The sequence below is a fragment of the Copidosoma floridanum genome, unplaced genomic scaffold, assembly GCF_036245765.1.
Source record: "Copidosoma floridanum isolate Cflo_tuat_1 unplaced genomic scaffold, Cflo_Japanese_pri ptg000025l, whole genome shotgun sequence".
Lineage (NCBI taxonomy): Eukaryota > Metazoa > Arthropoda > Insecta > Hymenoptera > Encyrtidae > Copidosoma > Copidosoma floridanum.
The window spans coordinates 6531184-6556147 of NW_028321902.1; the positions used below are offsets into that span (position 1 = coordinate 6531184).

Genomic DNA, 24964 nt, shown 5'->3' on the forward strand with positions numbered 1-24964 from the left:
GAATAGCAAAAGACCCTCGGGCGCTTAATGGTCCGTGTGAAGTTATACACTTTGCGACTTGAATAACGCGCTTCTCTCGAATCACTTGTAGAATGGGAATAAAACGCGCGAGCATGCAAGAGGAGACGACGACGCCGAGCACGCGACGGTGGTATACATATGATATGAGAAGCGCGTGCACACACGTACAGGTACGTGGGCATGAGCATGCGAATGCAGAGAGTTTACGGAACTTGGACGTTTACTGCAAACTTTGCCCCCCACAGCTCCCCACGCACACACATCTACCCTTTGGAAATTCTTTTATGCGCCAACTCCGGGAGATTAATGTAAATTGCGTTTTGTCGAAACTTGAGCCCTTTTATTACTCTTTTTTTTTTTTTTTTTTTTTTTTTTTGTAATTTCAAAAAAAAAAAAAAAAAGGCCAGCGCGAGGGGGGAACATTTGTTTTCTCGTTCGGTTGAGCACAAATGGCACGGTGAATTTAATTAATAAAAACAAATGGCTCGCGATTCGTAATCCAGCAGCTGCGAGAGCCTGTTTGCGTGGATTTCAATTTTTTTTTGTTCCACTCCCTTTTGTCCTTTTTTTCTTTCGCTATAGAAAAAAAAAAAAAAAAAAAAAAATGATAATGTATTAATATCGCGTAATATAGAATAAACTCTGTAATTTTCGAAACGGCATTATACACGATAAATAATGATAAACCAGCGATCGTATCGATTGCCTGATACATGTGTGTTAAATGAGTATGGATTTGACTCGATTTTGTAGCGTAAAATTTTTTTCCATACAAAGTAGGTATACACACATCTCTGCAAAGCCGTGCTAATCAAAAAGGCATTTGTGTTGCTCGTGAATGCGATTAATTCCTCGTCCCCTCGCGCGTGTTTATACACGCGCGCGATGAACGACGCATAGCATCAAACATCGTCATCATCATTATTACACATGAATCATGTCGATAGATTTGAATGTACCTGCAGTGAATGGAGGGCCATGCCTCCGTGTGTTATATTATGGGTTATTTCGGGGGCAGAGGGTGGACGGTCGAAATAAAAGTTCCGTAGAAAATAAAAGAAAGGGGAAAACTAAAATATCACGCGCACCGTTGCCTTTCACATATACATGTGGCCGGCGTCCACTTCAAAAGTACGAAAATTTTCAATAGCGGGAGGCGAGCCCCGTATCGTGCATATATACGGTTGCACGGGAACGTGCACGTGTATATATATTTTTTCAGCAAAACGAGCGCATGAAAAATAGAGGACGGCAGAGAGAACTGAAAGGACCAGAATAAGAGAGATTGGCCCAACGGCAGCACCAACAGATAAAAACATTCAATCAACCTCTCGTTCCTCTTTTCGATATACCGCTGCATATATAATATAAAACGTACATACACACGTGGGAGCTGTCGAGTGGGCGCTGTGTATACGCTTTGGGAAGCTGCTTTCTCTCTATCGGGTTCGGGGGGGGGGGGGGACAAAAAAAACGAAAAAATTTCCTTTCCGTACCCTTGCGCTTCTTGACTTTTATACATAAGTGCTCCTCCCTCCGCCTATTCTCTCTCTCTTTCACTCTCAGCCTGGGCTCTGCGTGATTTATGTGATTTTTTCCAATGAATTTCGTGCGCTCAGCAGCAGCAGAAGCAGAGACTTCAGCCCACTTTTTGATGGATGAATTTATTAGCTCGATGCAAGATTAATGTCGCGCGCCTCCTACCCCCCCCCCCCGCACCCCGTGTGTATCAAATCATTCATACACGTATACCCGTACGCTGGTGTATATATTTTATAGTAAGCGCGTCATGCTCCGCGTTGTTGTTTTTTCGTCAGCAGTTTTCATCGTCCGTCTGTTTTTCCCTCGCCGACATGTGTCCCGTGATGCTGCGCTGGTCCCCCGGCGAGAGTGAAAGAATAAATCAATAAATAAAATCCTGACTTTCGTCGTGTTTTCAAATCGCGACACGATCGACGAGGGGGGCCCAGAGGGACCTCACTTTAATGAAACGATTGTCTCACCCCCCCCCCCCCCCACCTCGTCCGTGTGTATACATGTACCATCGCGATTAACCGACGAAATAAAGTATAATGGAATAATTATTCCAAGGGGGGAAATATTCCCCGAGTAAAAGCATCCTCGTGCTCGCGCGTTATAAATATACGCATCACTCGAGAAAAACAGCCAAAAGTACGGGTTAAAGAGCCGCAAGGGGTGGGGGGGCGGCTGCATCGAAAAATAATTTGCGTTCGTCAAGTGCAAGTATGCAGCAAGTGCTCGGCAGACCGGCGCCTGCATCACGGTCGAAAATCCGTGCGGGACGAACTTGCTCTCGTTTCTTTTCCTCCCCCCACCCCCTTTCCGCTCTTCGCGCCTCGTAAAGTACGAAAAGTTTTGAAATCTTTAGCCCCCCTTTACTCCCCGCGATGGAATTATCGCTGCTTTTAGTCGACGGCCGGTCGAGCGAATCCTCCTCCTTCGCCATGTATATGGGTGTGTGCGCGATAGCTCCTCCGCGCGTACGTGTTTAGAATGGAAAATTCGAAAGCTCGTGCGTCTTCCCCGTGCAGCAATGTGTTTTCCCTCCCCCCACATCCTGGAGGGGGGGACCGAGGTGTTAACGCGTCTCACTGTGGCTTTACTTACTATATATATGTGTACTATTTTTTCTCCTTCTCCGCCAGATTTAAAAATTACTCGGGCGATCAATTTGATACCTTCTCCGGGCGTTTTTTTTTTTTTCATTTCCAGCTCCAGCTCCGTTCTCGTGTTTACTTGCTCGTTGAGCTCTTTCGCAACACACGCCCATAGAGCCCTCAATTTCTTTTTTTACGGGTTTACCCATAAAATAGGGATATTTATGTGTGGCGATAAAAACGAACGCGTGTATGATAGGTGTACTTCAGGTATACATACACACCCTCACACTCTCGTGTATGAAAAAAAAGAGAGAGAGAGATACACGTGCCCCGAATGTATGAGGTACGCATCAGAACTTGTGTGACATGTATATGTATGTATATGTATGTCGTGTGTTACAGCGTCGTTTTACGGAGCGAGCTACATCCATCTGTCAGTCCAGGAGGCGAGGAGTGCCACCGACATAAGCTTTCGATTCCGCACGCATCTGGCTGACGCGATGCTGCTATTGACCGCCGGTAGGACGGATTATTGCCTGATCAAGCTCGAGTCTGGAGGCTTGAAGGTTCGTATTTTACATCAACGCGCACATGTATTTTTGACGCATCCCGAGAAAAAACGATGTTTCCCCCCCCCCCAAAAAAAAAAAAAAAAAAAAAATCGCTCCCGTGAGAGAGATATTGATGGTACTTCTCTGGCGGCATATAAACGAGAACCCGTCGATAGGTGTTGGTTGGAGGGGGTAGTTTTTCTCGTATAGCCTTTGAGCCGAACTTAAAATAATTAAATATTAAGCGCGTCTACTGCTTGGGTGGAAGGACATAAATAAATAGATCCAAAAGGAGCACTGGAGCTTTTTTGAACGTGTCAGAGCACACAGCGCTATGTATATACGCGTTGGATCGAGGGAGGAGGAGGTGAACAGAGAAACGAAATCGTCGCTAGTGGGAATTCCAGGGGTAGAAAAAAAAAAAAAAAAAAGAAAGAAGAAAGAGAGGCAGACTCGGCCTATTTTCCGGCTTTTCCTCGGCAATAGCGACGCATGTGTATACGTATATAGTGGAGCGTGCACACACAGCGAGAGCCGCCGGGCAATGGGAAAATCTCGGAGGTCGAGCCACTTCACTTTCTATTTATCTCCCTCTCTCTGGGTCTCCTTCTCCTCTGATGTATGTAGTGTGTACGTATATATATATATAGGACCGCAGCTTTTTTTCTCGAGTGCTTTCGACGCCCTCGAAATCCTACACACAGCACCCGCTCCCTTGGCTCCTTGGAGCTTTTTTTTTTTTTTTTTCCTCACTCGCGCCTTACGGATTAAATAGGCGTATATATACATTAATTCGCGCGCTAAAAGGTAATTGAAACGAAATTCTCTCGAGGGCCATATATATGTATATATACTCTGCGTATAGGTATACGCTCGCTGATCCTGCACTCGCGCGTGTTTTTTAAAACAGTATAGTACGAGACTCTCGTTGTCCATCAGTTTTAGTCGACGCGGTGGGCGCAGATAAAAGCTCGCTAACGGTATACACTTTGGCCGAAACGCTTCTGTACGACGTGTATATAAATGCAGTGTACTATTCGTGCAGCGCGCAAAGTGTCCTTGGGTATATATATATATCCATTAGTCGGCCACTGGTGAAAAGACCAGTGGTTTATTCCGCGCTCCGTTGTCACTGCAATTTCGGCGTTGTATTGTATTGTTCTTCAATTTTAGAAAAAAAAAAAAAAAAGGCTCGCACGATGTGTGTGTAGCGGCGTTAGGGATTTTTTTTTTTTTTTTTTTTTTTTTTTTTTTTCAATCAAAATAAAACGCGCGAAATGGAAGAAAAAAAAATGGGCCGCCTTCCCGGAAAACAGAAAAATAAATAAAAGGTCCGTGAGGGCGCCGGCATTTTTTACGGTCCGAAATGCCCGTGTCCCCCGACCAAAACAACACCTACCACGGCACTCTGCGCATCTAATCCATATTCGAAGGAAAAGAAGGAAGGAGCAAAAGACACAGAGAGATGGGAGGGTTGGTAAAAAAAAGAAGAAGAAAAAAAAAAAAAAAAAAAAACAGGGGGGAAGAAGGAAATAAACAACAGCACTCTAAGCAACTCGAGAGCGACTCGAGAAAGAGTATCCCTCGCAATCTCTTTGTTACTGTCTCCGAGATACTGAGTCTCCGTCTCCGCGCGTATATATACATGTATACACAAGTACACCAAGGGTCGTCGTCGACACACTGGAGTAGGTATACAATGTAGTAGTATACATTATGGAGGATCGAGATGAGGAGGCGACGACGACGACAACGGGGTAGTTTTTTGTTGTGTTGTTTTTTTCCCCCCTTCCATACTCCCTTTCCAAGCGTACAAAAGCCCCAGAAGGCCGTAGGAAATTTCTCGCCCCGGCACGTACTCCCTGCGCGGGCGTCCGTGAAATCGACGGGTTATTACAATTACACGCGGCCGAAAACACCGACGACCCTCCTTCGCCCCCTCCACCCTAATACCCACTATTGCTGCCATTGCGCGTGTAAATGGTTATACGCGCGCGACTCGACTTATAAATAGCCTCAAAAAATCTCTCCCCCGTGGCCTCTCTCTTCTCCTTCGCTCTTAATATTCTCGACTCGGCCGGCATCTCCTTCGCGGGGTAATAATCGTCGCTATCGGTCACACCCACTTTTTCGTCCAACCCCCCTCTTTTTTTTTTTTTTTTTTTTTTTTTTTTTTGGTTAATTTATTTTATTTTTAATAAGCGCGTCGTCGACGGCGCACTAGTTAAATTTTAATTGCCAGCCGCGCCCGAGTGTATAAATACACGCTGACACCTATACACACACACACACATGCACATGCGACAGTGACGCGGCCGGAGGGAGGCTGGCGTTTTTGACGGCGAATTCGCGCGATAAATTAAATTTTATATTCTCTCTCGGCCAGCCCGGGCTCTCGACCCCCTCGAATTCCACTTATATATACATTTTGTAGCGCTTCGAGTTTGTTATTAAATTTTCCCTTACTGCGCGCGAGCAAGGGAGCACTGCTGCGAATTATCATAACGAACAATTTCGCGGCTACTGCTGCCGGCAAAGTAATAATAGAAAAAAAAAAAAAAAAAAAAAAAAAAAAAAAAAAAAAAAGGTAGGAAAAAAAAAAACATTATTCATTTTTGGCGTTGAACGCGTCCATTAAGTGTTTCAACACTTAATCGCGAACGACGCGAGTGCAGGTACGGGTGTATATACATATATGTAGTATACATCGAGGCCGCGTCGTGGTCTCGGGGAGATAGTCACTTTTCCTCCGGCGTGGCGCGCAAAGTCCCGGGGCAAAAATAAATGGCTTCTTGATCGTTTCAACGCAGCGCACCCTAAGCGCTAACAGCTGTCTACCTCGTCCTCCCCGGCCGTTCTTTATCAGTTTTACCACCACCGCCGCTGCCACCGGTTTAAGCTAATTGACTCAATTATTGTACACCACTCCCCCCCCCTCGTCTTTCCCTTCGGTATAGTAGCACCTCTTGCATCTTGGGATTATCGATTTATCGATCCACCGGTTGTAATAAGCAACTTGTACCTCGCACTTTTTATCCGTCATCTTTTTATCATCGCCCTAATAGGCTAGTTACCAATTTTATAAACTTGAATCATAAATTTTACAAAGACTATTACGCTCCCTCCCGAGAGGGAGGGAATGGGATCGAAGGAAAAAGGAAAAAAAAAAACAAAGGAAGCAGCGAGTATCGGTGTATCGTATCGGGGCGAGAAATTGCTAACGACGTGTTTCGTGACACTTTTATTACTTTAATTCCTATTACACGCCCCCCACACCTCCGTGGAACTGCTGTGGACGAAGATTTTAACGCACTCGGCGGAGAAAAGGAAGAAAAAGAAGCAAGGGCGGGCAGTCAGACGGGGAAATAAAACTAGCGCCGAGAAAAACGAGACGGGAAGTGAACCCTCAGTCAGGTGCCACGCGAAGAAGTTAACTATGCGATCGATCAAGCAATTTCTCTCGGATAGCATTTCCTCTCGCTCTCTCGGCTTTTTTTCCCTCCTACACCAGCTACTATCCCATCCGCCGTCACTTTTTACCGGCTCTCTTTTCTCACTCCTCCTCCTCCTCCTCCTGGCTTGTGTATACCACTATGTACACCGAGGCTACAACAGTAGTATAGCAGCGTGTATACTTTCCGTAATCTTGTTTATTTGCCCTCTTCCCTCTGCTGTTCTTCTTATTTTTCCCTTCTCTCTATTTTTCTTCCTCAACAAATTCCTTCCCCCCACGCCCCCCCTTTTTTTTCCTCCAAACACCCTAGCGTGTCAGAGCCGCGTTGCTTTAAACAAAAAAGTCTACACACGTAATTAGACGTCCCTTTGCTATTTCCATATAGATTCTTCGACTATATACTTTCCATCCCGTAGAAGCACAAGGTCATTTTCGTTGTGGGGGGACGGAGGAAGAAAAAAACTGCCCCCCTCTCCCCCATTCGCTGACTCGCGTTTTCTTTCCTTTCAAGGATTATGGAGGGGGAATTGCAAATTTTCCACTGTAATTCAACAAATTGCTTTAATTCTGCAAAAAGGCTCGTTGCGCAGAGGGGAGGAGGGGGAGAGCAAAAAGCCACCGAGTCACGATGATAGCGCGAATTCTCCGCAGGAAGAATCAAAGAGTAATAGAAAACGAGGGAATGCAGGCCGGCCGGTTAAAATATTCATCGCAAAGGAGCGATCTTACACTACAAAGTAAATTAGAAGAGCGGCTGCTGTAAATTTTCCTTTTGCAATTTAAATGTTCTCTCCCCTACCCCCAATCGTGTCGAGATCAAGAGGAGGAGGAGGAGGGGGGGGGGAAGAAATCGTAACTAGGGTGTTCGGGGGCCAATTTCTCCGGTCGCGAGGAGACGGGAGAGGCACGTCGAGCAACGATTCTCATATCGACGGATTATTTGCATTGTCATCCCTCCAATCTTTTATCGTTCCCTTTCCTCGGGGTTTTTTTCCTCCTCCTCTCCCTATAAACCCCCTCGTCAAAGCGCAGTCCTCCGAAATTGAAACCGCACCGACTGCCTATTTGCATTGAAATATAAAACGGGAACACGGGGGCTCTTTTCTTTTAATTAAAAGCGCCCCCGGCGATACCTAGACGAGTCTTCTCTACCCCCCCCCCCCCGACCCTTTTTCCCCTTTTCAGCTGCTGTGCGCTTTTTTATACGTATTCATATATACATCAAATTTGCCAGAAAGAACCAACGCTTTATTTGTCAATAGCCCTGGGCTCTCGCGTCCTCTCCGCGACACACCTATACACTATATACGTATACATATGCTGTGTGCGCGGGGCATGAGCAAACATAAATTTAGGAAAAAATACTTGACCCCTTTGGGCTGTATGTAGTACGGAGGGACGAGAGATAAAAAGGGGCACCGAGTGTGTACACTGAAAAAATACGGTCAAAGTTATGTTACCAGTACTTTTATACATGTGCACACACATATACGTGGTATCCACCGAGAGACGTGTCTTATCGGCTTCGTACACATTTATTTGCATATATGGATCTCCACCCCATCCTCGGCCTCTTCTCTCTTTCGCGCGCCTCTTACTCTTCCGTTATCCTCCTCGCGACCCGGGAATCTCATTTTTTTCCCACCCCCCCCCTCCTACCACGGGCACGCTAGGTATACACATTATTATGCTCGCTCTTGCCCGCGCGTCTTAAAGAACGTTACCAAATTTACATTAGATTATGCGACTCATAATCATAACAGATTCCCCCTCCAAGCCGTGGGTGTCCCGTAAATATTCGCACGCGCTCCCATACACGTGTATATGTATACATACGTAATAAAAGTACACATTGTAAATTCCAGCAGCGTATAATGTAGCGCGATCGATGTAGAAAAAAAAAACCCTCTTTGCTCTTGTACCCTATATATACATATACAACCCCCTCGATGCGCCGACCGAATCAAACCCCCTTGGTCGTAATAAGTGTATATATATATATAAAATACACCCGTGTACACCGGGGCTACGTATATACACTTATCTCGAGTGCACGCTCCTCGAAGCGTTTTCTGATCTTTGCGGCGACAAAGACGCGAGGGCGTTGGAGGGCAAAAAAGCCGTCGAGTGCGCCATTTAAAGGGAGGAGAAGGAAAAAAAAAGCTGGAAAGAGGACTCCCGAGAGACGGAAATGTACAGAGTGTTACTCGTATATAAAATATATATACATACGTCTCAAGTTTTTCAATCGAGATGAGCACGAAGAGACGCCGACGCCGCGTAATTACGAGAGGATCGATCTCCTTTTTTGCGCTGCGACTCGATACGCGTATATATATATATATATAAGCGCACGACTCCCGCGAGTGTACGATAAGAGAGAGAAAAAAAAAAAGAAGTACATATAGAGGAAGGTATATAACAGGTAACGAGAGGAGAGTATATACATGTATAGGATATGATGTACCCTATTATCCAACCGAGGACTCACGTGTCTGTCTGTCTGTCTGTCAAGGTCCACATAAATCTGGGAGCGGGTGAGAAGGAGTTGGCGAGCGCGCGTGAACTGAAGCTCAACGACCTCAGCTGGCACGAGGTCAACCTAACGAGGCGCGACGCCAACATAACCCTGAGAATCGACGTTATTCACTCGGTGAGCGACGTACTGCCCGGCAAATTCTTCGAGCTCAACATCAACTTTGGCGTCTACATCGGCGGACAGGGCAGGCTCAGCGAGCTATTTCTCGGTTCGTATACCACGTCACGTTGCCATCTATATTATTGTTATTATTCATCAAAATACAATATCAATAAATCCACATGGTTTTGTATCGATGATTGATCATTTTCATGCGTATACGATATTAATCAACCACTGCGGGGGGAAATCAAGCAGATGCCGGTATTTTTTTCTACTCGTGCAATCGATTAAATCCATTATCCAAAGGGTTGCGAAACAAAAGTACACCGATATCGAAAATTGTTATCTGTTTCTTTCTTCCGTAACTCGATAAATAACACAAAAGCGCATCCGACCCGTATAATGATACGCGGCTCTCTCTCTTATCTTCCCCCATTTCAATGTGAAAAAAAAAAAAAAAAAAATTACCATATGAAAACCACGACCGAGAGCAGGTTGTTGTTTTTTTTTATTTCGTGCAGTTTTGTGTATAGGCGGGCTCACGCGGCGCGAGGAGGAGAGCGATTAATTGTAAATCAATTATCCTCCAACGCCCCTATGCGGGTACGGTCCAGCACTGGCTCGCTGGCCCGGGAGTTATTCAATCAGAGGTAGATTATCTTACTCCGCGGAACAAAATATATATGTATATGTATAAACATTTGGGCGCACCCCGAGCACATCAAGAAATCTCCCGTCCCGATCAAGCTGCCGTGCCAGCTCGCCCCGTCACTGCCACCTCGGTGTGTACGCGGTACCGAGTGCATGTATCGCGCGGACCGGTGAAATGGAAAAATAGCACGTAGAGAGGTAAAAAGAAGAGAGAGTTGGACCGACCGACAGTGCGGGGAGAATAAAAAAGGGGAAGAGCGTGAGCACGACGGCAAATTCGCGAGAATATATATCGGACGTGAAAAAACTGGGGAAAAAACCGGGAACGGGAGGCCCCCCTGCCTACCGATGACCGCTCCTGATTACGTACAGTTTCGACCCCCTTCTCTGTTTTACACGTACACCTTTTTCGCGCGCCTAGTTTTAATTATTCGAATGCACGTGCGATCTTTACGCGTGTGCAGGGTGTACCTTTGAGCGCACCGTGATAATAAATATAAAAGATACGGAAGAAAAACGGGTGGGGCTTCATTCATTCGTCACGCGAGCCGGAAAACTCCTTTTTCCGACAGCCTCTCTGTATTTTTAATACGCGTGCTTTCCTACAAAAAAAAAAAAAAAAAAAAAAACTTCACACCTGGTACACCGAGCGAGATTTATTTTTCAAACGCGCCCGCGCGACGTATCGCACCGAAAAAGATTTCAAAGGGGACGGTACATGCGAGCTTATAAGCTTACCAGCGACTGGTGTTAATTGGACTACCGATGGACTAAAAAAAGGAAAAATACACCTTAGCTCGGTTCGATGGTTTAATTATGACGATATCTCTATTGGTCACGGGAAAGTGTTTCAAAGGGAATGAGCGAAACGGAGGTACATTAATAATGCTTTGTCGACTGACACGCAATTTTACGCTCTAAGCCGGTCGCGGTGTTATGAATATACACGTAAATCATAGAAGGACACCCGTATAATTATTTACAAAAGTACCACGAAAGACAAAAAAATAAGCAAACAAAGAGGGGAAGACACGAATCCGGAAAAATCAAAGATAGCATCGGATTTCTTTCCGGCCGAAATATCCTGCGCGCGAAACGGGAAGAAGAAAAAACGAAGAGCATAGGCCCGTGGTGGTGGGAAAAAAAAAATGAAAATGAAAGGAAAAAACCGTGCAGCGGAAGAAAGGCAGGAAAAATAAAAAAAAAAAAAGTAAAAGAGAGCAAAAGCGCGCGAGCGCGCAAACAAAAGAGCGAAAAAAAAGAAAAAAATGCTCCGCATGAATTCCGAAGGATACACCAGAGCGAGTTGTGCAGATTTTCGCGCATCAGCGGACGAACGAGCAAAGCGAGTGGATTTCCCATTGTCCTTTGACAAATGCCCCACCGAATTCATCGATCTAATTGCACCAGCGCGGATATAGACTGTACGCTCTCACTTCACCGCGTGTATATATATATACGATGGGTGTGGCGGGGGGGGAAGTTAAACGGAATTGACGCTTCGTGCGGTTTTCATTTACGATTACGCGCGTCTGTCTTTTCGCGATTTGTGCCTTTGAAACAGTTCGTATGTACACGTTAGTTATTTCGCCCCGACCAGCTGCCACTGCCACACTCCGACGCTATCGCTCTCTCCTAACGAATTTTCATTCGGAGAGGCCATTTTTTTTTTTTTTTTTTTTTCTTTTCCTCGTTTTTTACCGTCATACGCTTCCGCGAAGCGGGGTTTTTTCGTTTATTAAAATAATCTTGCGAAGCGAAAATGGAAAATCATGACGAACCAAAGTCAATTTTTGCCCCGTGGAAATTGCCACTTTTTCATTTCGCGTCAATTTATATAAGGGAAGAGTCCACGGCAGCTGAAATCCAAGTCCAACGAAATGTTTGGCCGCAAGGTAACGTAGGGATGAAAATGCCTACACCCGTCGCTTTTCGCTCGCCCGGAGTATACACACGGGGCTCCTCCCGAGTTGAATCAGCGTCTTTTCAGGGGAGCGAACGGGGGAGGATCGGAGCTCAAGCGAGAGGGGGTGGGGGTGAGCTCCCGAAAGCTATTACTTTGAACTTTGACGGAGTTATTTCTTTTCATTTGAAATCAAAAGCGCGATTTTCCTCTCCGGGGGCGAGCCGGGAAATTGGATTTTTGAGCTCCCCCGTACGTATACGTATACGGCCCTCCCTTTCTTTGGGGCTTACACGCGAGCGCTGCCGATTGAAACGTAATTAAGGCAAACGCGCACTCGTTCGCGGAAACGTGGAGTGTGTGGCAGGTGGCGAGCGCGAGTGGGTTCTAACGACTCGAAAATCCAGGTGGGTTGTTCAAACGAAAGGCAAAAAGATGAATCGCGGGAATTTCATATTAATCGCGGGTTTCTCCCCCCCCCCCTACCTTTTCGTTTTGCGCTTTACGCTTCGCCAATCAACGACTCAATTAATTTAATGTAGCTTGAACACAGAGTACTTCGTCGTTTTATGCACGCGTGTGCATACTTGTATGGGGAATTATTCCGAGTTCCGGTCGAGTAGTTGCAGCATGCGTTTTTTGCCCTTTTCTTGCTCCGAAATTGTATGAATGGAAAAATAGCTTTTGCAGCGTATATATAACAAGGGTATCTATGGAGGAGTAAAATATTGGCGCGACATGATTTTAATTAAGTGAATTCAAGTACCAACGAGTTGTTTAAATAAACAAGTAAGTGATGTACGTAACAAACAGCATCAACACATGTCATGCAATTACGTTCGATCGTGTGGTTCGGATGTTAGAGAGAGACGATTGCGTAACTTGCAAAAGTACATACGAGTCTCGATGATTCGAGTATATAGTATGTGTGTAGCCACTTATAAAACAAGCGTATCGACTCTAGGTATGACGATAATGTTATATTGATCCTAGACTATAAAACAAGTGTCCGGTGCTCGAATTTTTTTTTCCTTCGACAAAATTACTGTATATACAACTAAACAAGGTATTTTGCCGCAAACCCAAGCATACGTATATTATACATATACGCGTTTTGAGTGCATCGCGTCATTTAAGTTGGTAAAAATATTAATTTTGACCCCCACTCGGCCCTTTTTGAACAAATTGGAAAAAAAAAAATCTTCTTTATTTTTCCTCCGTGTAGGTGAGTACAGGTATTACGTCGTCCCAAGATACCGCAAGGTATTTGACAAATCAAATTTTTTTTTTTTTTTGTATTATTAAAAAACCTCTTCATCCAATATGGCAAAACTCAGTCGACGACGAATCGACCAGACAATCTCCGAAATGCCCATCACCATTGACACACACACGCGCGAGCGTCGACAAGAGCTTAAAAATTCAAAAGACACACCGAGCCCCGCACCCACGGGCAATCTCATTTTCCAGACGAAGCACACACGCGCCCATCGTTCTCCTCGGGATTATTAGCTCTCCCCCCTCCTTTTACGTATCCCGGGACGACAGGCTCTCGTTTTCCGAGCTTGCAAATTCAATGCGATCGACGCAAACAACGACTACAGTAAGAACTCGCGCGCACAATGGCAAATCCCCCTTCGGCGGCAAGCGCAGCTACAACACCGGCGAGAGGGAGCGCCGAAAATTTTCAATTTACATATTCATGGAGCGCGAATTTCTCTTTTATTTGGGTTTGGGGTTAGGCATCTGGCCGACCGTCCCCTCGATCCTCCTCCTATTAGGACACTTGGAGTTCTCTCACCGGAGGAGGGGGTAAGGAAACTCGAGCCGCGTTGTAAAGAATTCCACCTTATCGCGGGCATCGTACAACACTGGCTCGGATTGCCTACGAAACAACAGCGAACGCACTCGATTAAAAAACAAAAAAAGTATTATCGTCGGCTCTTGTCGCGCGAAAATATAATGGCAGCGCTCACAAGTTGCCGGTCGTGGGGGGAAGGGGGGGAGGAGGAAGAGCCAAAGCGATCGGCTTTGATGTTACTGTTAGTGCTTATAGGACGGCAGGGGTGGTGTACGTAGCAGTTGTAGGCAAGCGCCCGTTCACGTTGTACGCGTATAATCGGACTTTCCTACTTAGGTTTAGCATTACACGCGACGTGGGTATCTATATACACCGGGCCAATGGGGGTCGAAAGTTCGGCGTACGGGGCCACCAACCACCGGCTCGTTATAACTGCAACTCATTAATATAACGACTGAATATGGTAAGAGTACGGGGAAGAGGAAAGATAGGAGACTCGGACGTGGGCGATAGGGCGTACAGATGGTGTAGGTACAACAACCCCCCCTTTAATGCCCTTCCCTCTCTTTTGCCGTGGAAAGTTTCGAACCGTGGGCGCTCGTGTGTTTCAGGTCACACAGAGTACCTGAGGGGCTGCATGGCCGATATTATTTACAACGGGATCCGGGTGATCGAGCAGACGCGCCGCAGAAACTCGAGCGAGGCCACTGCCGTCAATTGGGGCTGCTCCGCGGAGTTTGACGCCAGCTACGACGCCGAGGTGAGCTTCGTCGAGGACGGGGCTTTCGCCGCCCTTCCCCGCAACGTCCCGCGCTCCGGGTCCAGGTATATATACCCTTGTATACACATGTGCTTTTGATTTGCGCACCGAAAGAAAAAAAAAAAAAAAAAAAAAAAGAAATTTCAAGAAAAATTACCATTCCGCACTGCTAATCGGGATGCAAGTTGGGGATAAAGGAAAAAATTACCACGCCGAAACAAAAGGATCGGTTAATAAATTTTACTTTTCCAGAATAAGGTGGATGTGGATGTATAAGACGAAAAGTATTTTCAATTGAGTGTATACACGTCAATTTGCATTGAAAAAGTCTGAATAGATACCCGATTTATCTATGTCTTGGAAAATTAATACTGGAAAAATCAGCCGAATGACCGAGTACTGGACAATCGACCTTGTAGTAATTTTTACTGTCAAAGTAATGGTAATTTTTTCCCTTTTCCCTAACTTGCATACCGATTTTTGGCTGGAATATTGCTCAATAATTTTGATTATTCCTTTCTCTCGGTGCAAAAAAGCGTATAAAGACATTTAAAAAAAAAAAAAAATGCAACTCTTATCGAAACCACCCAAGGTGGGAGGTGGAGCTGAAGACGGCGGCCCAGAGCGGACTGTTGTTGTTCAACGCGGGTCGCTCGACGGACTTTCTGGGCGTGGAGTTGGAGGAGGGCAGGGTGCGGCTGCTGATGAACAAGGGCACGGGTCCCACGGAGCTCGTGCACGGCCGGACGGTGGCCGATGGCCACTGGCACAGGATCGCGGTCGACTTCACCCCGAGCTTCGTGGGCATCAGCGTGGACGGCGAGCCGAGGAACATGAGCTTACCGGCGAGCAACCGTTACCTCGATCTGGCCGACACGTTCTACGTGGGGGGAACGGAGCTCAACAGACGGGCCAAGGCGCTGGCCAAGGGCCTCAAGTCCGGGGACCTCAGCTACAGGGGCTGCCTGAGGGCCATGCTCCTCGGGGGCCACGGGCTCGGGTTGCCCCACGTCAAGGTCAGTCAGGGTCTCGTGGCCGGCTGCGTGTGGCGGTTTCCCTGCACCGAGGCCGACACCGAGCCCTGCGTCCCCGGGGCCAGCTGCTCCCAACTCGGGGTCAGGTCGTTCAAGTGCACCTGCGACCAGAGCCTCTGCATCAGGCCCAACTTTACCGATGAGCACAAGGTGAGCCAATGGCTACTAAAAAATATGATTGGCATGTATATGCGGGCATCTTAACGATCTTTTTTCAAATAATTGTACAACCCACACACGTTATTTCAAGTGATACCAGCAACAAGTTAATCAACTAATTTTAAATAGTAAAAGTATAACTTGGTAGAAACAGTGAATATCTACTAGTTCAACTAAGTTATGAGTATACAACTTTGAAATAGTGAAATCGTCCGTTTCACTGCTAAAATAGTGTATATTCACTATTTTACACTGTATATGCAATATTTTGAAATAGTTGTATACTCATCACTATTTCAAATTTAGAGAGTATAATTCCCGTTGGAAAGAGACCCTGGAAACGTTTTCCTGATAAATAATGAGAAATTTTACACCGCAAGGGGTCCATTACGCACACCTCCTCCGAGTAAATCGAAGCGAGTGCGCTAAACGCTACCATTTCTCCGAATTCCCGGGGAAGCGCTTTGGTGGGTGGGTTGTACCGTGGAATATAATAATCGATGCTCTTCGATGTCTCTGTTTGCAGTTGAGCGTCGATCTGCCGGTGAGCCTCGAGGTGCTGGCGCTGAGACCCTTGCAGGTGGTCGAGGCACGCCGGGCGGTCTTGGGCGAGCGGCAACTGGCCATGGTGCTGGACATCGCCAAGTACGGGCTGAACGAGTCCAACGTCGTTTTTCTCGTCGTCGGCCAACCGGCACACGGCGTCCTGCTCCTCGACAAGGCGCCCCTACCCGCCAAGGCGACCTTTACCCTCAACGACGTCTACCAGCACAGGGTGAGTGCCCTTTTTCTATTTTTCTTTTTACGATGTTAACTGCAGTTACGTTGTCCGATTGGTCAAGTTGTTGCGTAACAATCGCGTGATTTCGTTGTTTTGTTGATTTTCCAGCTCAATTACATTCTTTTCGCTGGAAAATATTTTTCATTCATCACTTTTTACAATAAAAAAATACCTTACATATTTTTTCGTTTTTTTTTTTATAGCGCGTAAGTGAAATTCCTTTTGTATATTAAATTTTTTCTTGTCAGGTATTCGAAATAAAATACATTTGAACACTTTTACAACGTTCTGTTTCTAAATTTTTTTTTTTTTCCTTTCAAATTTTATTATACACAGGCATCGTGAATAAAAAACTTTTTCTTTATGACAAACAACGCAATAAATTTCAATACGTCCCGTGATATAACAATACACTCTGGCAATACAACAAGATTTACAGCGATCGTGATCAACTTTCAGCTTGAACGCGCCAATTATTTTTTCAATATGTGCATTCGACACCATGTACGTAGCCTAAACAAGTTTTCAACTCGCATATACACACACGTGTTTTTTTTCATGCATCTAAAAGTGAGTCGAAGTATAACTATGAATATACACACTTACATCCGATTGGAGATGGAATTGAGAAAAAAAAAAAAAAAAAAAAAACATGAACGGTCGACTAATACTTGCGGGCAAAGGAGTACAATTGAGCAGATTATACTCGGGGTTTTTGAGTTTGAAATTTATTTAACCGAGCAAGTAAACTCGAGGCGGTCCATAATAAGTTTGGCGCGTGTGCATGGGTACAAGGCCGTGGCGAATCGAGTTACCCGCACGCGACACAATAACCGTTACACCGCGTAATCGCAAGACTTTACCAAATTTAACGCCACAAAGCTATACGTACGTACCTACTCTTGATGCACAATCGCAGTGTGATGATCATCATAATAATCATCATAATATTATTGCCATTCAAGAGAGAGAGGCTACCCAGGAATACGACGACACAGTTTCGTTAATTAATTCGGAGGTGTCGAATTCGCTCCCATGCCTCAGAAAAGTGTCGAGTTGGCTCCCGGGTAATTAGAAACCAGGGTCGAGTTGGCTCCCATGAAAAAAGTACCTTCGTCAATGTAATCGTGTGAATGATCGGTATATTTCTCGATTAGGGTGTTGCTTGAGTCGAGTTTAATAAAACTTTTGCAACCTCTTGTTGTGCACTTCCAGCGCTGGACACCTTTGCTCAGCACTTTATGGAAACTAAAAGTATACCGATCTAAACAAATAAGAGTTTTTCCTTTCTCGCTGGTAAAACATTCCATCGTCATAGAATAAATAAACAACAACAAAATTTACAGACAATACACACAATCCGATGGACACACTTTCATAAAGACAGCGAGAGCACAACAGTTTCTGCTCAATTCTGCCCTACCACTGAGCTTACTTCGTATAACACACATACGTATAATTTAATGTTTTCATTTTAAAGTTCATCTATCCCAATGAATACAGTCCCATGTTTTGATTTTAAGGCTCATTGACTCAATAGAATTCCGCACAGTACTATGTAAACATACTTACTACAATATCGAATTTGGATTTCGAGATTTAAAGTCTTTTTAAATAGTTGGAAATTTTTATTTGTACGGGAGCCAATTCGACCCTAGTTTCTAATGACCAGGGAGCCAATTCGACCATAGACACGGCGTTATCTGGCATTCGGGAGCCAACTCGACACCGGCCAATTAATTTCACACTCAAACTCATCATTAGCCGAGCATTTTCACGTATATAGTTGCATATATATGTATATACGTATGACGTATGTGTGCAATATACCACCGCAGAGGCGACACGTACGAGCGTACAACAAACATAATACCAGAGAGGCTGCAAGCAATTGCTACATGTGTATAAACATATATATATATATACCCATGACCCTCCCAAGCGACGACGTCTCTCCCTCGCGCCACATAGATTGATGTATTAATTGGCGTATCATTGGACCCCCCCCCCTCAACCAAGTAGGTAGGTATACGCACACAAGCTTATAATGTATACGTATTCAATCGTGCAAGAGCCAAGGGCTAATATTTATCGTACCCTCGGCACGTAATTCTTTCCCCTCCCCCCTTTCTTCTTCCGATAACACGAGTTTGTCTATAAATAAATATATATATATATACTTATAAACACGGGGCGCGCGCGAGAGATTAGCTATTTCAAGCGATGGCTCGATTGAGTCGAATTGAAGGCGTGTGTATACATATATATACGAGGGAGGGAGAAAATTCATTGTACGCCTCGACACGCACTCGATTGAGAGAGGGACGCTTTTCGTGCGGGATTCATCAATTTCAATTAGAAGCGCGCGACGACAAGGACACAGGGGCACGCCGATGAGGATTGCGGCACGTGCGCCGCTCGCCCATTATATACATATATATATATATACACATTATATAAACGAGGAGATTTACGATGTTTCTCGCGAAATTCCAGCACTTGGGGGGAACGACGACTCGAAGTGCATAGTGCATCCCCAGTGTGGGTGTACGTATTACACATACAAGCGCGCAAGAGTCGCGGGTTTAATTGAAAATTTACCAAAGGATTGGCATCTCCAACCCCTTCTTGGGACTCGTGGTTAAACTTGAAGTTAAAATAAAATCGACATTTTTATTTGAAATCATACTCGAGGGCGAAGGAAAAAAAAAAAAAAAAAAAAGGCAGGTATTTATACACGAGGGGGTGGCTTTGTATACGCCGGCGACAGCAAAACGCGCAACGCACGCGGAGAAAAGAGGATTTCGCTTGCGGTGTCCTGCTCGTCTCGGGTAAAGATTATATTATATAGAAACATAAACGGTTTTATGACGAAAAAGGGGGTTGGGGGGGGGGTGCACACAATGGGCGATTCGTGCCCGATAAATCGATGTGACAACGCGAGCGCGAGGAGAGAGAGAAAAAAAAAAAAAAAAAAAAAAAAACTTGTCCGCTTTCCCATCGAGTGCGCACATCGGGGGGAATCGGGCGGTGGCATTTTATCATGCTAAAACGATCGCGTTATGCATACGTGAAGAGACGAATGAAACGAAACGCCCCATCCGAGCCGACGACGTATCTTCTACTCCTTTCGCCTCTCGTTTTCATCCCAAGAGAGGAGAGGCCACCGGCAGGGAAGAGCATGCACCAACCGATGCTATTTCAAAGTCATTTTCCCGAAAAGAAAGTCGCCGGCTCGGATTCGGTATGTATTTTGTCCGTCGTTGGGGAGGGAAGAAGAAAAAATAGGAAAAGTGCAAAACCCGTGGCTGGGTATACGCGATATTTTCCCTTCCTCCGGAGATACTCTCTCTCTCGCTTTCTTCGGGCACGGCCTGCACACATAAATTTCCTACGGCGCTTCATGCCGAGTGTATTATTACTACCACGACATTCCGTACGTATTCTGAACCCGAGCTTGCAGCTGGAGGGGGAAGTGGAACGGATCACGTTGCTGTAATACTCATTGAAACGCGATATTTCGACGCCTCCGTTGTTTAAGCTCTAACGATTTTTACACTTGTAATCATTTTCTTTTTTTTTTCCACCTCGTTATGCATGTATTGTTATATTACAGCATCATTCACGACGATTTCAGATCGGTTGAATTGCCATAGAAGACAATGAGCGCATCGAGAGAAAACAAGTGTGTATAACGTATGGACACAGTTTGCCGCGCACAATTGATAAAACAAGAAACGGAAATCGATGAACGGATGATTGAAACTCTTGGCGATTGCTCAAACATCGGGGAGGGGGGAGGGGAGAAAAAAAAACAACCTCTTACTCGTGCACCTGTATAACACGTATACGTGCATGTGGTGTTATTCTCTGAGAAAAAACAAAGCTTTTCTTTTTTCTTTTTTTTTTTTTTTGCTTCTTTCGCTATTTCTCTGCACTGCGACGCCGCTGTCTCTATTAGAGCCGCACACAAGAGCGGACGGACGTGATTTTCTCGAAAGCACACACTGTGAAACGAGAGACAAACAGCGACCAACACCGTACATTTACTGCGCACTAATTTTGCCCATTTACACGTACAAACACACACAGTCTTAGGCTGTATATTTTCTCGTTGCAAGCACCGGCTGTCGGCAATTTTTTTTTTTTTTTCTTCTTTTCCCTCCCCCTCCCGATCGTAACAGCTCAAAAATATATACACGCACGTGTATTATATGCGAGAAAAAACACACCCGGTACCCCCGCAGACAGACGCGCCGGAGAGAAGGAGGATCCTAACTTTAGAAAGCCGGGAGTGAGTTTCTATTTATATTGAAAGTGCGCGCTGCACGCGCTAGCCAACGCTCATTAAGCGTTTCCTTCCCCCTCCTCCCTTTTTGGCTCTTTTTTCTCTCTGTCCGCGAGCGCGAGCTCGTCACAAGGGGGGAGACTCGGCTTATCTGCGACTCTTTTAGGAGCGCTCTAATTTACCCCCTCGGCCATACGTTGTATATGTACGTGTATATATATATATATGGTGCTACCGCAAACGGCATTATTTCGGTACATTGTCCACAGCCCCTCCTCGAGTCTTTCTTTCCTCCTCCTAATGACGCGATTTGCAGGAAATCGGCATGATTTTTACACCGGAGCCTCCTTGATTCCCTCGTTGCGCGCGGCCCAAATTACCCCTGGGCTCCGTAAACAGTGAGCTGCAATTATGGACGAAGGACGAATTGTCCCCCCCCCCCTTTTTTTTTTATTCTTGCCTCACAGCAGCGACGATTCTTCTCAAGAAACGAGATGGCGTAAATCAAAGGGAAACGTGACCACACGGCGATGGCACGAAATTGTACGACACCGATTGAATCCACCCCGGGTTTTACGTAACGGCTTTTCTCCCTCCTTGGACGTCCCTATATATAAAGGGTATATAAGGTATAAAGATAGAAGCCCCCGGGTGCTTCCGCAAGGGGAGTTCATATGTGTTCCGTGGGTGCACGCGTATAGTTGGCCGCCAATATTTTATGACGTCGGGGACTGCGAGGATTCTCTTGGGGGAGAGGAGGAAAGAAGAAGGAAAAGATAGCGCGAAAGGTCCACGGTACGTATAGGTACACGCCGGCGGAGACTTCAATTAATTCTTGATTTTCCTCTCTTTCTCTCTGCGTGTAATATCGCACGCGAGCTTTATTTTTTTTTTTTCCTTGTAGTGCAACCCTCGCCTCTTATTTGTCAAGCAACGAGCCTCAAATTGCCCCTATTTCGCTCGGGCGGCAGGGAAAAAAAAATTTAATCTGCCGAGCGGCTGTAGGGGCTTTCTGCGGTGTACACCCGCGTACAACTCGAGAGTTGTATAATGGGCGCTGACGAAAAACAGTGGCAAGGGGGGGGGGAGAATCGAAGCCAATTGAAATTCTTTTGTAATACTTTTTTAATTGAAAACCAGAGCGCTCTGATAAATAAATGCCCACAGAGGGTATACATATACATACGTACGCGAGGAGAGGATTCCTTTAACACTGGGAAGAAGAAGAGGTAGTGGGGGGGGGGGAAGGAGGAGTTGAATCTCATAAAAACTTTTTCAGTTAACGCTCTATAAAAGGTATGGAGTTATATGCTAAACAAGATTTGCATTGAATCGGAAAAAAGGGATGGAACAAAGCTCACCGGGAGGAATATAAATTTTTCTGTATGTATACATATATACGCGTGTGCGCCCGGGAGAAGGTATATAATGGCCGTAACTAACTCGCTTTTCGAGAACTTTGTTCTATTAATTAAGAGAGATGATGGCTTTTAACGCTGTAAGCCGCTGACGCGCGTATACGTATATATATAACAGACGGAACCGTATATCTGTATGCGATTTTCTTTGACTCTGGTAGTACACGCACAGGGTCATCGCGCCGGTCGGGGGGTATAAGGTTGAGAGGAAATTTCTTCGCGCCTCGAGACCCGAGTTCGATGAAACGCGTAACTGCGTTATCATAACGAGAGAGAAGGGGACTCTCGTCTACTTCATCATCTTCCTCCTCTTCCTTTTTTTTTCATAAAAATGTACATTGAATTTATAGCTCGAGAAAAATTTCCCGCGGAATGCAAATGATGTGTATATATACATATAACACCCGTGGCGGCTGCATTATGATAATTCAAGCCGTGCCGAGTGGTATAAACCTATACAGTCGAAAGGCGGAGCAAAAGGGGAGAAAAACAAAATACATCCTCCCCACACACATATACGTACAGCCACTCCAATCAAACGATCCCGCAGAGAGCCGGTCGAGTAGTGCATTAACCGGCGTGTAAAAAGGAACACTTCTTTTTCCCTCCCTCCTCGGCCAAACGAGCGCGATTCACCGCGAAATCTCGAGGGCGGAGGGATTTAAACTAGCGCGAGAGCGGGAGAAAAATCAACGCTCGGTCCGCAAAGGAAAATTCATTCGGTAAATTAAATTCAAAGGAAAGATTAAAAGGCAGCAGGCGGCGTCTGCGCCCGGTATATATTGTATAAGGAGCGATGTATTATATACACGTGGGGTATCCGCAAGGTAACACGTGGAAGTTATTGAGAGCGCCGCGAGCGGGTTAATGGGCCGGGTTGTAACTTATGCGGTTGCCTGTAGCAGTAGGGACAGAAGGCGGGGGAGTGTCGGTACGAGCAGGAAAAAAGAAAAATTAAGGGGGGCGATGCTGTAGGTACACCCCCCCCCCTCCTCCCTTGGACTCTCTCTCTCTGTGGCGTAATGGATTTAGGGAAGAATATGTGGACGCGCTCGGTGTAAAAAAAAACCCGCGTTTCTCCTCGTACAACCTTTTCGGCACATTTGCTGGCTAAAAAGCTCCCATAAGCCCCCCTCCGATGGGGGGCCATTTGTCATCCTTTGCTTTTTATCTTTTCCACACTCGTCCTTATAATTGATAATTATGGATCAAAAGCCCTCTCGCAGCCCGGAATATCGTTTATATACGCGCTCCGATTATACCTCGACTAATTGCGCGTAAATTTGATATACCTACACCCTCCCCCCCAACCCCCCCCATTTTAACAGAGATTTAATGCCCGACGTTACCCGCCGCGGGTTCGGTAGCCATGTAGATTTATATCGATGTACGCGCGTAAAAAAAACACATACGTATATTCATATACATATAAGCATCAAGTTTGGTGAATTCCTCGTCGTCGCGAGGTGATACACGTACACGGCTGAAATAACAAAGCGAGTGCAGCGAAAACCGCACAACTGCTATATATTGTACATAGTTTGTACATGTATAAATGTATTTGGGTTGAAACTGTTGCAGATTACTTACCAGCACGACGGTGGCGAGAGCACGGGGGACAGCGCGATCTTGAAGGTGGCGCTGCAGCAACAGCAGTCGGCGTCGTCTTCGTCATCGTCGTCATCTGGCGTAGCAGCAACATCGGCCGGAGGCGGTGGCGGAGTTGGAGTAGGAGGCGGTAGCAGCCGGCAACCGCTTCCGGGTTACTTTCAAGACAGTCTGCGATTCACTTTGCACGTCAACGTGACTCCGGTTAATGATCCGCCGCGGCTCGAGATACCCACCAACTCCCAGCTGAGATTGGCCCAAGTTAGTTCGTTTACATAATGCCTCGCCAATTACACAGATTGCTTTTCTTGACTCATTTCGCCCCTCCATACCCCGCCACTACCCTACTGCTCTATGTATATATACCTATCTCCTCCGAGTCTTGGTCCTTATTTCTGCCATGCGATGCCGCGCTACTATCCCATGGACGCCTACAGGTATACGTCCTACCCTCCCCCGTGGCACAGAGGGACGATATTATACCGCTGATGGCTACGCTCTGCTGTACGTACCGACTACGACGTCTTTGCGGGGAACGAGCAGAGGGGGAATATTAACTCCTCTCCGCGTAACTAAATGCCTCGAGGAAAGAAAAAAAAAAAAGAATTATAAATCATCTTAATTTCCCGCTCCATCGGCCAAACGAGAGATCTCTCGTCACGTTTTTCTCCCCCCCCCCCCCACCTTTTTCTTTTCTCGTTCTACAACAGGGAAACGACGAAAAAAAATGACCTTTCAGCGGGGGATTGCGGCTGTTCGAGCGTTCAACCCTTTTGCATATCGTTGCGGTAAAAATCGCTCCCCCGGTGTAATTCAAAGCAAATTAAGAGCCGGTCCCGCGCGAAACAAGAAGCGGAAGAGGACACTCTGCACGGGGTACAAGGGGGGGGGGGTGCTGTTGCACACGGTGTGGCCTGCATATTTATGATTATTGAGAAACCATTAAAAGTTGCAACTGCCCAAGTTTAGAAACTTTGGGTCCTTAAGTACCTGCCTGCCTCGGTATACCTGTATACATGCATATACACCGTCGCCCGGCTAAAGTAACACACATATCTCAGCGGCAGTAGCGAAGAAAAAAAAAGGAAAAAGGAAAAAAAAGGGAGTTGGGTGGAGCGCGCGGGAAAGGAGTGGATAGACTTTATCTCAAACAAAACAACTTTGCTCAAACTTTTGGGCGGATGCAATTAATCAGTGTACAGAGAGAGAGAGAGGGCGCGGAGCTATATGTATTATATACATACATATATATATATATATATATATATATATA

At 45.7% G+C, this 24964-nt stretch overlaps 1 protein-coding gene across 1 annotated transcript in view; it reads left to right on the plus strand.

Annotated features, from left to right (window-relative positions):
• Positions 1 to 24964, plus strand: part of kon (chondroitin sulfate proteoglycan 4-like protein) — a 49142-nt gene that overhangs the window by 15894 nt on the left and 8284 nt on the right. The window contains exons 2-7 of the mRNA XM_014350744.2: positions 3045 to 3208; positions 9163 to 9394; positions 14255 to 14468; positions 14996 to 15587; positions 16123 to 16371; positions 23665 to 23952. Coding sequence (XP_014206230.2) covers positions 3045 to 3208; positions 9163 to 9394; positions 14255 to 14468; positions 14996 to 15587; positions 16123 to 16371; positions 23665 to 23952 — 1739 coding nt within the window. The remainder of the gene's footprint in view (positions 1 to 3044; positions 3209 to 9162; positions 9395 to 14254; positions 14469 to 14995; positions 15588 to 16122; positions 16372 to 23664; positions 23953 to 24964) is intronic.